The 15,528-nt window shown below is 37.6% G+C and overlaps 1 protein-coding gene across 3 annotated transcripts in view; it reads right to left on the bottom strand.

Moving 5' to 3' along the window:
* Positions 1–15,528, bottom strand: part of RAB28 (RAB28, member RAS oncogene family) — a 170,707-nt gene that overhangs the window by 79,499 nt on the left and 75,680 nt on the right. For 2 of the 3 annotated variants that reach the window (XM_047798053.1, XM_047798051.1), the window contains exons 5-6: positions 15,387–15,490; positions 9,972–10,049 (exon numbers count right to left, since the gene is read on the bottom strand). In XM_047798053.1, the coding sequence (XP_047654009.1) occupies positions 9,972–10,049; positions 15,387–15,490 (182 nt within the window). Of the gene's footprint in view, positions 1–826; positions 922–9,971; positions 10,050–15,386; positions 15,491–15,528 lie in introns of all 3 variants that reach the window. The other variant, XM_047798052.1, reaches the window with a different exon arrangement.

Below are 15,528 nucleotides of genomic sequence, written 5' to 3' on the forward strand. Positions count from 1 at the left end.
TCAAATTTTTAAAACCTTTCTCCCAAATCCCTAACTTACTTATGAATAATGATCCTAACAAAATACAGAACAATGAGACATTTAGAAAATTATTTATGTTCACAGTTTTAAAATAATTTAAACCAAAAGACACTTAGACCTTCCTTCCTTCCTTCCTTCCCTCGAGCACACACTTCAAGGAATATCTTAAATAGTGAATTCAGCAAAAACCCTAACATTCCTCTCTAGGTGATAACTTATTATCATTTTTTTGGCCACACCTGCAGCATGCAGCCGTTCCCGGACCGGGGACGGAACCCGCGTCACAGAAGTGACCTGAGCCACAGCAGTGACAAGGCTGGGTCCTTAACTGCTAGACCACCAGGGAATTCCTCTAAGCAATAATTTAAATTAAAATAGATCCTTTACTGTTTTCGAATCTTTTACTAAGCCTGCCACACAAGCAGACAAAGAAGGGTAATTCAAGGCAAACTTTAAAAATACTCTTTCAATTACCAAGCTAGTTCAGGAAAAACGGTAATGAATGAATAATGAAATAACTGCCTCAATTCTCCACTTCACTGCACATGTAATAAACACAACCATAAAGACAAATACATTTGAAAGTAACTGAAATGTTATTTTGTTCCCAATTTCTTAAGTCATAAGTCTGCTGGCAAAGAATCAATTTTTCAAAGTTCTGAAACAAGATTTACACAATATTAATTCCCAATAAGGTACAAGAATCATTTGAATGTCTCTCTTCATAGAGAATAAAGAACAAGATAATATTCACTAGTTCTCTCCACCCTCCTCCCCCAAATTCCCATAGTTTACCGATTAATACCTGCACTACTGTACTGAACAGATCCTACTCTGAGCAGAGTTGGTATGTTGATAATCTTCTTCCGGGTACTTCACTATTTCTGCCCTGACAATATGCTGCCAATTCCGTACAACATAAACAAGATGAAGAAGAAAGGGGGAGAAAAAGAAAGAAAAAAATGGAAAGTACGTTCAATGACTGAAAATAGAAAGGAACATCAAAGTAGAAAAAGAAATACACATAAATTTAAACATGTCACAAAAGAAACAGCTGAATATGTGCATATAAAAGGAAAGAAAATGAACAAAGATCCAAGAAACATTATTCTCTACAACACTATTTAATTATTGAAATAGACACATCTACTGAACTCCCAGACAGGCTGTGAGGTCTATTTTTGATATCACAGTTATACATAATATATGTAATACCTAGTATTTCAGAGAAAAACCAAGACTTACAGGGCTTTTCTATGCTAAAGTGCAACAAAAATATTAATTCAATTTCCTGGAGTTCCATCGTTCCTCAGCAGTAGGGTCCATAAGGTTGTGGGTTTGATCCCTGGCCTCGCTCAGTGGGTTAAAGATCTGGCGTTGCTGTGAGCTGTGGTGTAGGTCACAGACACGGCTCAGATCTGGTGTTTCTGTGCGGTAGGCCTGCAGCTGCAGCTCCAATTCGACCCTCTAGTCTGGGACCCTCCATATGTCTCAGGTGCAGTCCTAAAAAGCAAATTAAAAAAAAAAATTTCCTTCAACAAGCATTACTGAGGATCTACTCTGTGCCAGTTGTCTGTACTAGGAACATATGGGCGAGTTACACAGGATTTGCTCCTAAGTTGCCGTGGACCTAATGGGAAGACAGTACGTACACAGCTAAGTGATCACAGGATAAGTGCTTTACCGGTGGACTTACGGTATGTTGTGGGAACAAAGGGGTGATTAATTTCCTTTGAAGGTGGGGAGAGGATCAGAGGAAGCTGTATGTCATTTATAGTTTTTACATTTAATAATATTTATTACTTGTCAAAGACTCTTGACGCTCACTCCCCCACCCCTCACAACACTAACCCCCATGTTTCCAAATTCCATACAGAAATAAACAAGTTCAAAACACACTTTTCTGTCATTAAAAAAAAACCCTGACACAATATTTGAGCACAACAGCTGCTGTTTTCCAACATCTAAGGGTTTGCTAAGAATCCAAACTAGTTAGGTTCTTTGACTGTATAACCCTTAAGATGAAAAGACCGCATATGACAAATGTCATAGAACAACATGCTGCCCCAAATTTTTAGCTTTGAAACTATCCTCACTTTCAAGTATCTTATCTCAGAAATATCTCCATTCATAATAGCACCTATTAATTAGCACAGAGAGAAAAACATGTTAATCAGGCTGCTTCTCGTGATAATGTTTATAAAGACAGGATAAACAACTGAGAGTAAATGAACAGGACACTACGGTATATTGCCTTGGCAGTATTAACTTCTGGACAAGACGCATGATTTACTAGGCACTCAGCCTGATGCTATCAACAGAAGCATTACCAACTGCCACACGAGGTGTGAGGGGGAACATCACTGAAACACTGAACACCATCAGCCGGTCGCCCCAAACCTAACTGTCTCATGCCAAACTATGGGTTACAATAAAGAGACGGGATTTCCATAATCAGTGAGCAACTCATTAATCCTCTAAAATGATGGTTGAAACCCTATCCTATAAACACAACCGGGTTACTGACCTGTGGTCAAGACATTCTGGTCCAAGTCCTGACTAACATAAATGACTTGGATTTTCACCACTAATTCCCATCAAATTAATGAGGAACTAACAAGGGAACATCTTTCCTGTGGGCCTTGGCTGTTTGACATAAAGCTCTGTACAAAGTTTCTGAAATGGAAGCCAGGACCAAAGTTCTGCAGATTCAAAACTTTGCTTTCTGTGAGTACAAAAAGCATAATTTCCATGCTATAAACTTCATGGTAGGTGATTTCCCAGTAGCTGGTTGGCTTATAAGTCATTTGTTCATTGATGTTTTCAGAGAAAATGTTACCTAGAAAACACCAACTTTTATTTTTGGAGCCACAAAGTACACTCAATTATTCTCTGCTAGTAGTCAATCAAACGAAAATAATGAAGGGGCCCCCACAAGGAAGGGAGCTGTGTGGTTGAACACCAGCTTAACCCTTATTTTGTCAGAGTTGTGAGTGGGTAGTGTAAATGGAAGTGTTAGCTATGCATGAGGATAACCAAGAAAGCATCCTAGGAGTTGAGGCAGTAAGGTCAGAGTGGTAAGGTCAAAGAGATGGACCCTCAGGAAGACACTAAAGATAAATTTGGTCAATTCTGCAACCGTGTCTCAATCCAGGCAGTAGTAACATATTTACCATTTTTGCAAGAGTCATAGTTTGTCATGCCCAGGATACGGAGTAGACATACTCTGACAGCTAAAACTTGTCTCACTATCACTCATGCAAAGCAAACTACCCTTCTAGGGAACATTCAGTTAAATAATACATGATCTCTGTTTTTGAGATGCCTAAGAGTCTAGCACAGAAAACAGATATGTAAACTATTAAAGAATATTATGATTGATATAAATTCAAAATGCAACAATATTATATATTACCATTTAAAGCATGAATGTAGCATTTTTAAAACCATGGTACTTTACACACAGCAGGAGCTTTTTCCTCTGTACAATATGCCATTATAGGCTGCAGTAACATTCCCAACTTTGTGTAAATTACTTCACCTCTTTGGGTTTCATAATCTCCTAATCTATGAAATGCAACCATCTATATATGGTCTCTAAGAGCCCATCTGATTTTAAAACTATATGAAAAAATAAATTTTAAAAAGAGAATAGAAAAAGAAAAAATGAAATATGATCTGACATGGGTCTCAGCAATATTTTTTTTAAAACTGTCTCCTCAGGCAAGGGAAGTAAAAGCAAAATTAAAAAAAAAGGGACCTAATCAAATTTAAAAGATAATGCGGAGATAAACCATCAACGAAATGAAAAGGCTGCCTACTGGATGGGAGAAGATATCTGCAAATAATATATCTGTTAACGGCTTAATATCCAGAACTCAATATCAAAAAAATAAACAATGGGCAGAGGATCCGAACAGGCATTTTTCCACAAAAGACAGAGAGCCGACAGGCACATGAAAGATGCTCAACACTTCTAATCAAGAAAATGAAAATCAAAACCACAATGAGGTATCACCTCCACCTGTCAGAATAACTATTCTCAAAAAGACAAGAAATAACAAGTGTTGGCAAGGATGTGGAGAAAAGGGAGCCCTTGTACACTGCTGGTAGGAATGTAACTTAGGGCACCCACCGTGGAGAACAATATGGAGGTTCCCAAAAAAAACTAAAAACAGAACTACATGATCCATCAGTTCTACTTCTGGGTATATAGCTGAAGAAAACAAAAAACACTAATTTGGAAAAATGTATGCACTGCAATGTTCAGAGCAGCATTATTTATAATAACCAAGATATGGAAGTCACATACATGCCCATCAACAGATGAATGGGTGAAGAGGATGTGCCATTCTTCACTGTACACCTGAAGCTAACACAATACTGGAAGCCAACTATATGCCAGTGAAGTAAAACAGATGTTATACACACACATACACACACAGTGGAATATTATTCAGACCTAAAAAGAATGAAATTTGGCCATTTGTAAAATTGCCGTGGATGGACCTGGAGGCTATTATGTTTAGTAAAGTAAGTCAGACAGAGAAAATCAAATACTGTATGTTTTCTCTTATATATGGAATCTAAAAAATAAAACAAATGTAACAAAACAGAAACAAACTCACAGATATGAAGAACAAACTAGTGGTTACTAGTATGGATATGGAAGAGGGAAGGAGTGAGATAAGGGAAGGGAATTAAGAGGTATAAAGTAGTAGGTATAAAATAAGTAAAATACAGGCTGTCATATACAGCACAGGGAATACAGCCAATATTTTGGCTTCAATTTAAAAAAAAAAAAGAAACTAATGCTTAACTAGTTTAAACCAAACAAAGTCATGGTTTATTAACTAACTGGCCAGTGAAAATGTCAAGGCTTAAAAAACTCTTCACACTAGGTTTGTATGGAAAAACCTCCTTGCAATTCAGACTGAAAGGGATAAAACAAAGAACTATGCCTTTTCTTCTCAGATTATTCAATCCATTATTGAAGAGCTAAATGCTGGACGTCCTTAGGGAATAGCAGTTCTAAATTTATTTTTTCTCCTAAAAGTTTGACTACTTTGTAAAAAAAAAAAAATTTAAACAATCTAGGAAGCTCAGACATCTGTTAAAAACCAGCCCCAACTTTTACACTATCTTAGCGGAGCATAGGTGGGGGGAAAAAGAAGAGAAGAGATATATGATGCAAATAAAACTATAACTAATTGAGAACTGTAAAACATGCATCTAGAGCATACTTAACATATTTGTCTGCCCTCATGTATTCTGAGAGCTCCGTGAGGACATGGACTTTAACTTATTCATCTCTGTATCTCCAATTCTAGTAAACTGGCAAAAGCAGACCCTCAAAAATGTTTGATGTATTAATAAACAGCGTTCCCTTTCTTTTCTCCCTCTTCTCTTCCTTGAAATGCTTGTAAAATGTATTGATAACTCATTTTATACGACTTCCAAACAGGAACAACCTAGGTTAGAACTAAAATAGCAAAATCTCTTTAAATAATCAGTGAATGACACTAAGACTAAAACCCTATTAAAAATATTTGTCACATATAAAAAACTTTTTTTTTAATTTGTCACAAATTACTATAGCATCAATTTCTATGTGACTGGTGAGTCTACAATCTAGCTTCTTCTGTATAAAATAATACAAAATACTTTGTTATTTTGTGATGCCAAACTCCCTCTGGAATCTTTCAAAAGACATAAAAACCACTGAAGATAGATGAGCAAGCTCTCTCTCCCTTTTCCTTTCTCCTTGCTGCTCCCCTGCTTTCTATATATATATAAAATCTGAACTACTTTGCTTTTAAATGAATTTTCAGAAGACATCAAGTGGCCAACAGGTATGTGAAAGGATGCTCAACATCACCAACCATCAAATTAAAACTACAATTCGATAGCACTTCACAGCTCTTCTAATGGCTGTCATCAAGAATATAAGAGGAGTTCCGGAACCATCGTGGCTCAGCGGAAACAAATCTGACTAGCATCCGTGAGGACTCGGGTTCGATCTCTGGCCTTGCCCAGTGGGTTAAGGATCTGGCATTGCCGTGAGCTGTGGTGTAGGTCATAGATGCGGCTCAGATCAAGCATTGCTGTGGCGGTGATGTAAGCTAGCAGCTACAGCTCTGATTTGACCCCTAGCCTGGGAACCTCCATATGCTGCGGGACCTTAAAAAAAGCCAAAAAATTAAAAAAAAAATTTTTTTAAATAATATAAGAGGTAAGTGCTGGTGAGGACGTGGAGAAAAGGAAACCCTTCTGCACTGTGAGTGGGAATGAAAACTGGTACAAGCCATTGTGGAAAACAATAAGGAGTTTCCTCAAAAAGTTAAAAATAGAACTATCATACTATCCAGCAATCCCACCTCTAGGTATTTATCTGAAGAAAATAAAACAGTAATTCAAAAAGATATATGCAACCCCATGCTCAGTGTAGCATTATTCATAATAAGCAAAATATGGAAACAACTTGAGTGTCCACTGATAGGTGAATAAAGAAAATGTGGTACATATATGGAGTGTGATACTATTCAGCCATGAGAAAGGAGGCCACCTGTGAAAAGATGGACGAACCGGGAGCACACTGTGCCAAATGAAACAAGTCAGACAGAGAAAGGCAAGAACTGGGTCATAGTTCTTACCTGAGGAATTGTAAAAAGCCAAACTTGTAAAAATGGAGAATAAAATGGTGGTTCCCACCCACGATGAGGGGACAGGACAGACGTTGTTTAAAGGAATAAACTTGACAACAATTAGTAAATAAGCCCTAGAAATAGTATGCACAGGACAGTGAGTAAAGAAAACTATATTGTTTCATAATCATCAAACTTGCTAAGACAGTAAAACGTAACAATTCCAACTACTAAAAGAGATAAATATGTAACATGACAGAGGTGCTCATTACTGCTATAATGGCAATCATATTACAATACATAAAGACAACAAATTAACATGTCATACACCTTAAATTTACATAATGTTATGTGTCAAATACATTTCAATAAAAAACACTGTACTCAACACAGCTTGCAAGTACGTTTTTAGAAACACCTTTTTAAAATAATGAACTTTCAAAAATGTTTCCACTGAGAAATGTTGTGAAATAAATAATTTAACTAGCAAAGGCACCAAATTCCCTAGTTTCAGGAATGCAGAATGAGGTTTCCCCACACAAAGGGTTCTGACAAAGATAATAAAAGAGGGCTCAGGTAGCTTGAATTCATCTTCAAATGAATGAATTCAAAGTAAACACCAACAAGCTGCAGAGACAATTAAATCTCAGAGCATAACAAACGAGATGGGCTATAGAGGGAGGGTAGAGAGCTACGTAGTTAACACATCTGACCTTTCTTCAGTTAAAACACTCCTAGAAGTTAAGGCCATCTCTACAGTCCAAACAGTAACTTTACGGCTCTTGTGACTAAGAGTAAGCTAAAATTATTAATAAATCTTCCCTACAATCCTGCCTTTCAGAAGTATCCAAGGAACCCCATTTCTCTGAAGCTGTCCCTGAACCTGAGCATGCCCCACCCCCACCCCCCAGCTCAGACAATGTACAGACTCCCATCGCATTGCAGTTGCCTGCGCGGCACCAGCACACCTTCTTCTCTAGGGGGCGCCCATTATTGCATTGCCCCTTTTTTCCATTCCTCTAGGGAGAAACCTCAAAGTGATCTTGGCCTTCTCCCTTTCATCCAGGCCTTCCACAAGTCCTACTGATTCTCCTCTGCAATGTCTCTTACATCCATTCTTTCCCTTCTGCCTGACTCTGGTCCTTATCACATGAGGGCAGTAAACCAGTCTCCTTGCTTCAATCTCTTTCCATACAGATACACAAAAAAATCCCATTAGATTAATCCTATCTAAAAAGCGCTTTCACTTATTTCCCTGCTTAAAAAACTATTTTCCACTGTCAACATGTGAGATAAAATTTATCAACTTGGCATTGATAAATCTCCACAATCTTTTCTCAAATTCCTTTCACACTCCAACCAACGGTCATTTATTTTAATCAAACTGCTCTTCTGCTCCCAAAATAAAACTTAAGCTTTTCGACTTGTTCATGCCAGGTTCTTTTTCAACTCCCAGTAAATTCTCCCTCAATATAGTAGAATGGAAAGACTAGGGGCTCTGCTGTCGGGAGGCCTGAGTTCAAATCCTCAAGTTACTTAATCTCTCCACAGTCTCAGTGTCCTACCCATAAAATGATGAAGTGCCACCTGCCCCACAGAGGTCCTATGATGATTAAATGATGTAACACAGTGCCTGGCACATAATAAATTAAATTTTTTCACTGAAGGCAGGGACTGCATCTTAAACTTTTAAATCTCCCTTGGATCTACCACTGAACCACTTTTTATAATATATGATCAATAAATCATTTATGATTGTTTGATAATCATTCATGGACTATCTAATTAACCAGGGACAAACCTCATTTATAAAGTGAAGCTAAAAAGCAGACCTCTGGGGTCTGCCAAGTTCCATGCAATCAAATAAATCATGGTGATTTCTCTTTCTTGTATCCGTCCTCCTAGACCAAAACCAAGTAACTGCTTTTGTGTCTAGGAACAATTTATGTGGCACAAATATCTAAATGCTGTGCCTGGCCACAGTAAGTGCTGAAATAAATGTCTTTTGAGTAGTGAGAAATAAAAGTTGCGACTTCCAGAGTTCCAAATATTGTAATGAAGTTCTAGAAACAGCCACATCAGCATAACAATTTTCAACTCCTATCGGCTTAAATTGTTCAAAAACACACACGCACGCACACACAAAGAGTGACCATGCAAATAAGACACGGAACTAACTCTAAAACAGGTAAAGAATAATTTAAGGATGGGGGAAGACTGTTAAACCATTTCAGCTGGACAGAGCAGGGACAGAATGGAGAGGACTGAGGGAAAAGGTAATTTAGTTGTTGTTTATAAGCAAATCACCTCTGAAGCTTTAAACTATAGGCTCTTCCTCTGCTTTTTTCATTCAATCAAATATGTGAACCGGCATACGACTGCAGTGATATTTTGTTGTTGTTGTTGTTGTTGTTGTTGTTGTTGTTGTTGCTATTTCTTGGGCCGCTCCCGCGGCATATGGAGGTTCCCAGGCTAGGGGTTGAATCGGAGCTGTAGCCACCGGCCTACGCCAGAGCCACAGCAACGCGGGATCCGAGCCGCATCTGCAACCTACACCACAGCTCACGGCAACGCCGGATCATTAACCCACTGAGCAAGGGCGGGGACCGAACCCGCAACCTCATGGTTCCTAGTCGGATTCGTTAACCACTGCGCCACGACGGGAACTCCCACAGTGATATTTTTAAATGCTTGACTATTAGTACTCACGTTAATTGCTCAGTCTAAGAGAAGTGTCTAGGAATAGTAAACAATTTCAGAAGTCCTCAATAATTAATACAATTAGTAAATTAACAACAAAATAACATCAAGAATTAATATCATTACAATGGAAGATGTTTTAGAGAACAGAGAGCAAAACTTAAGAAAAAAATAATGCTTTCTCAAGGCAAACACTGACAATACCAAATGGAGTAAACACTTACTAATTAAAACTAAACTTTGATAAAGAGTTAAGATTTTGTATGAAATATAAAAAGGATACTGGACAGCCATCCTGGAAAAAAAATTTTAAAGTACAAAACCATATAGTCAGTACCTTAAGCCATTATTTAACCACTGATAAAATCTGTATTATATTAATCTCATTTTTCCATCAAAAAGGATAAAATGAGGTTTCAAGGGCATCGTAATGTGGCAAAAAGTTACCATCCTCCATCTTCTGCAAGGGATTCATGTGCACACCTTTTCCTGAGGCTTTTAGGGATATATACATGCAATACATAAATGTGAAAGGATTCAAGAGTGAAAATTAATGTCTTTTAAGAAAGAAATTATTTTCTTAAATATAAAGTTCAGTATAATCACCTGCGACTGTTCTATTTCTGCTTTGTTTAACTTGATTCCAAGGATTTCAGCAGCAACTTTCTGAAAACACAGGAAGACCTACATAACAAAAATAGGTTTAAATGATTTAAAACAGGCATGCTTAGGTTACCTTCAAATAAATTGAACTTTCAAAAAAAATGATAAACAGCAAGAACTGCAAAAATATGATGTACCAGGTTATTCCAAAAATAGCTTTATTTGTCAAATATGGCAACATTTTAAGTGTAATAATTTTTTAAATGATTAAACCATAATTTGAAAAATTCATACACTTCACTGAACTGGTCTAAACATACACATTTATCCCTAAAAACTTAGGCTTTTAAAGATTTAACATAAGACTATTAACTACAATTACCACATTCAAAAAAAAAACTAAATTAAACTAAAACTACTAGCATTATAAACTCCTCTAAGGTCCGAAAAAAATGAAAACAAATTAGTCTATACTTCACTACGTGGGTAAAGTTTCTCTATGTTGGTCTTTAGATCTGGTATTAGCCTGTCTTTAAAGGTCTTACTTCCCAACCCTTTACTAATCTTTGTGCTTCTCATCAATTGTAATAAGTTCCCTCTACCTCTTGAACAAAACACTTGGTAATCTTATTTTGTCAAACAGAAAAGGAGCAGTTATACTCACTCCATTGACACTAAACAAGTATCTACAAAGCCTTTTCTACAAACAGCCTTTTGTGCATAGGTAGCTTATGCTGGGCCCACTATGACTCCAATCCAGTCACCGACTGTCATGAACTTATCTCACAAGCACTTACTGAGTATTTATCGCAACTTTACTAATTTAACTTTGATTTCTAATCAAAAAGAGACACGTACCCCCAAAAGGCTTATGTTATTTGTACCCTCAAAGAACATTATACATTATAGTTCACTGACGGTCAATGTGTAAGGAGAAATGGGAAAGCCAGTCTGGTAGAATGGAGAGAAAAAGGGGATTGTAAAGGAAAATCAGCAAAGAGATTAAAAGCATGCACATCACGTAAGATCCAGTAGGCCGCTGGAAGGACTCTGGCTTTTACTCTGAATGAAAGAGAGAGGGGTTGATGTGACTTCTATCTTAACAATGTCAGTCTGGTTGTTGTATTGAGTATTCCCTACAGAAGATCAAGGCTTAAAAAAGAGAAGCCAGCAAGGACACTAATGTAAGAGATGATGGAGGCATGAAACAAAGTGGTAGCAGTGGAGATGCAGTCACCAGGTTATGCATATATTTTGAAAGTAGAACCAACAGGACTTGGTAATAGTTGTGGTATGTCAAAAAGAGAGGTGTCAAGGATGACTCCAAAATTTTCTTGGCTTTAGCAAATGGTAGACAATCTGCCATTTATTGACATGGGGAAGACTGAGATTTGAGGAGGGAATATCAAGAATCGAGTGCTGGATTTGAATTAAATTGAGACTGGTTATTAGACATCTAGGCAGGGGTGCTGGGGTGCATGAGTCTGGAGTTCAGGGAAGAGGTCTGGTCAAGCCATGAGACTAGGTGAGGTCACTAAGAGAGTAAGTTTTAAAAAAGAGATATCCAAGGACTGACCCCTAGAGCACTCCAATATTTAGAAGTTGGAGCGACAAGAAGGAATCAGCAAAGGGGACTGAGAGTACTTAGCAAGGGAAAGCAGGAGGTGTAGCATCTATGTAAAGAAAATACTCAGAGAGGAGAGAGTGATCTACTGTTTTATATGCTGCAACTAAGTCAAGTAAGATGAGGACTAAGAACTGACCACCAAATTTAGCAAGAAGGAGGTCACATCGACCTTAATAAGAGCATTTAATTAAGTGAAATACCGAGGGCAAAGGGAGTTCCCATTGTGACTCAGTGGGTTACAAACCTGACTAGTATCCATGGGGATGCGGGTTTGATCCATGGCCTCACTCAGTGGGTTAAGGATCCAGCATTGCCGTGAGCTGCAACACAGGTCCAGATGCGTCTCAAAGCTGGCATGGCTGTGGCTGTGGCATAGGCCGGCATGTGCAGCTCCAATTCAACTCCTAGCTTGGGAGCTCCCATATGCTGCAAGTGCAGCCCCTAAAAAATAATAATAATAATAAATAAATAAATAAATAAAATTGAGGGCAAAGGTCTGATTGGAACTGTTCAAGAGAAACTGGAAGGCTATCTGGAGAAAACTCTTTAAAAACATTCCACTGTAAGTGAGAGAAAGTAAGCAAAAGCTAAAGATGTAGGATCAAGAGCTGTCTTGTATTTAAGACAAGTTATAATATTTTGTATGCTGATAGAATAATCCAGTAGACGGGGGGGGGGATGGATTCAGGAGAGAGTGAGAATGGCTAAGCAATGTTTGTTACTAGGCAAAGAGAAATGGGACTGATGCAAAATGGAGGAGTTGATCCTAGCCATGAGCATAGACAGTTCATCCCACAGCAGCCCCAGAGAAGGCAGAAGATACAGGAACAGATGCAGGGTGGAAAGGAGAGTTGGGTAGATTTAGTGGCAGGAGTATGTGAAAGTTGTCTCCTGTTTGTTCCAAATTTCTTATCAAAATCAGAAACAAGGTCATCAGCAGAGAGAATAGATGAGGAGGTTTTGAAGATTTGAAGAGAGAAGCTATGAAACAATCACCTAGGAGAAGGGGAGAGAAAAAGGCCTAGGGACACGCATAATTACTAAGGGCCCACTTGAGCTTAGCACTGGTGAACTGTAACCGAAACCTCCAGCATGCCTCCATGCTCCTGTCTCTGATCATGTTCAAATAAATACATGTAAGCATATAAAGCTGCAGGTCTAGTTAAGGTTTAGTCAAATGAGTCAGATAAAGTGAACGAGAGGAAAGGGAATTGACAGAATATGCATGTTAATGATTTTGATTGGCTATGAGATTGAAGTTAGGTAGAGAGGAAAATGAGGACATGAAAAGAGGTTAGAGACACTGAAAATGTGTTAGGATCAATGTCTGGTAGGTCCCGAGGGGGTTGCAGACTGACTAGGTTAAGGGCATTAAAGGCGTGAGTTGAAAAGACAGAATGGTGGTCCCCATGATTAGCCACTGCAGAAGGGCTACAGTGATTTATAATGACAATGCACGGGAGTGAGTGGCTGAGGTGGGGTAGAGAACAAAGACACTGAAATCAGAAGAATTACAATTATGAAAATGGTAGTATTAGAAAAAGTACAACAGGCCAGGAACGCAACTCCTCAAGTAATGGAGGGAAGTAACCTTGGACTGGAGATGACTACAAGTCTTAAAGTGATTTCATAACAACAAACCATTTCCAAGTTGCATTTAAAAAGAGAATATTGAGGATTCTCAAAGGTGGTTCAACGTAGGTACACAAAAATTACGGAGTGGTTAAACACAAGCTAAAATACTACAATTTAAAATAATTCTAAAATGGCAAAAGATCCCCCAGGCAGATAAGTGAGTGATGGTAAAAAAGTCCAATCCCTGGATGGACTTATCAAGGAGTATTGATATATTACTAAATGATATGAGTGAGTATCTTTGTATTATCCTGGGGGAAAGGTTTCCAAGAGGTCATATTTTTAAATAAGTTTGACCCCTGCAAAAGATTAAATATCCTTTATATTATTTAATATTTACCCTAAGCATAAAAACTTCAGTGAAATCTTATGGGGAAAACATTAAAAAGAATAAACCACAGAAAAAAATCCAAACATCCTTTGGTTGAAAATACCAAGAAAATGAGCAGTCAAAAATCTAGGCAGTGGAGAATACTTGCAAAAATTATGACAAATGGTCGTTATCCCTAACATAAAAGTTATGATAGAAAATTCTTTTAAAGTGATAGAAAATTAAAGAGATAATAAGCAGAAAATTAATAAGTAATTTTTTTTTAATTTCAACCTTAATAAGCAGCTGAAGAAATTCAAATTTAAAAAGCAAAATATTTTTGGTTTACCAAATTGAAAAAGATTTTAAAATAAGTAAGTATATCCTGAATATTAAAAAGGAGTACAGTGATATGGCATTTATTCAATGCTGGCAGTAGCATAAATTAACTTATGCTTTCTGGTGGTAATTTGACAATAGGTTTCAATTCCCTCCAAAGGAAAGAGTCAAAATATCAAAGCCCATGGACAAAATTTTACATTAGAAATTTTGCCAAATTCTACAATATCCCAAATTTGTAAATAATCTAATGCCTAACATAACAATAAGAACTTTGTTGAATAAAGTTTTGAACAATTTATTTAATGGATTATTAATTAAATCTATTCAGTAATATTAAGTGATATGACAAGATTTGCTAAATAAATATTTTTTTTAAATAAAAAGTAAAATGAGGAGTTCCTCATTGTAGCTCAGCAGAAATGAACCCAACTAGTATCCGTGAGGATGAAGGTTCGATCCCTGGCCCTGCTCAGTGGGTTAAGGATCCAATGTTGCCACAAGCTGTGGTGTAGGTTGCAAATGTGGCTGGGATCTGGAGTTGCTGCGGCTGTGGTGTAGGCCAGCAGCTACAGCTCTGGTTTGACCCCTAGCCTGGGACTTACATATGCCACACCCGCAGCCCTTAAAAAAAATTAAAAATACAATGAAAATTTTTCCATGTTAAAAATCTTAAATTTTTTTTCTTTTTTGGGGGGGGGGTTCTTTTTAGTGCCACACCCATGGCATGTGGAAGTTCCCAGGCTAAGGGTCAAATCAGAGCTGTAGCTGCCAGCCTACACCACAGCCACAGCAACGTGGGATCTGAGCCATGTCTGCGACCTACACCACAGCTCACAGCAACACTGGATCCTTAGCCCACTGAGTGAAGCCCAGGGATCAAACCCACATCCTCATGGATACTAGCCAGGTTTGTGTCCACTGAGCCACAACGGGAACTCCTCTAATTTTAATTTTTTTATATAGATATTTAGCATGGTTAATATGGTGAGCCCTGGAAAGTCACTCCTTAGATTTACAAATCCTATCTCTACCACTTATTCTGTGTACCCTGGACCACCCCCACTACACAAGCTAAGACTATTCCATAAAACAGAGATAATTAGAGTAGTACAGTGCCCATCACAAAGCAGACCCTCAGTAAATATAGTCCCCTAGCAGTAGAGGCAGTAGCACTCGTATTTGTGCACATCAGACTAGAAAACAGGGCTAGAAGGAATCATATGAAGTTATGAATGGTCGTCTCTGGATGGGGAAATTATGAGTGATTTACATTCTTTTAACTTTTGTATTTTTTAATTCCCTGAAATAACCATGAAATTATGTTAAATGAATTATAAGAGGAATATAAACATAATAAACATACACCTAACCTAAGATATTTTGTTTTCAGTAGGAATTAATGTGTCCCAAAAGTTAAGTAATGAAGTAAATATACTTCCTATGAATATTACTAAATAAGAGTAAAAAATCATTTATAATATTCAGTATTCATTGCTTTACTTACAGAGTCTCCTGTCTTTGCTGAGACAAAGTGGCTACTAAAACCATTTTCCTGGCAAAACCTTAAGTGTTTTTCAGGTTTTACTGTTCGCATATGCTCCAAATCAACTAGAAAGGTGAACAAAAATAGAGAACAAAATCCAACA

The sequence above is a fragment of the Phacochoerus africanus genome, chromosome 10 (genome assembly GCF_016906955.1).
Source record: "Phacochoerus africanus isolate WHEZ1 chromosome 10, ROS_Pafr_v1, whole genome shotgun sequence".
In the NCBI taxonomy this organism is placed as follows: domain Eukaryota; kingdom Metazoa; phylum Chordata; class Mammalia; order Artiodactyla; family Suidae; genus Phacochoerus; species Phacochoerus africanus.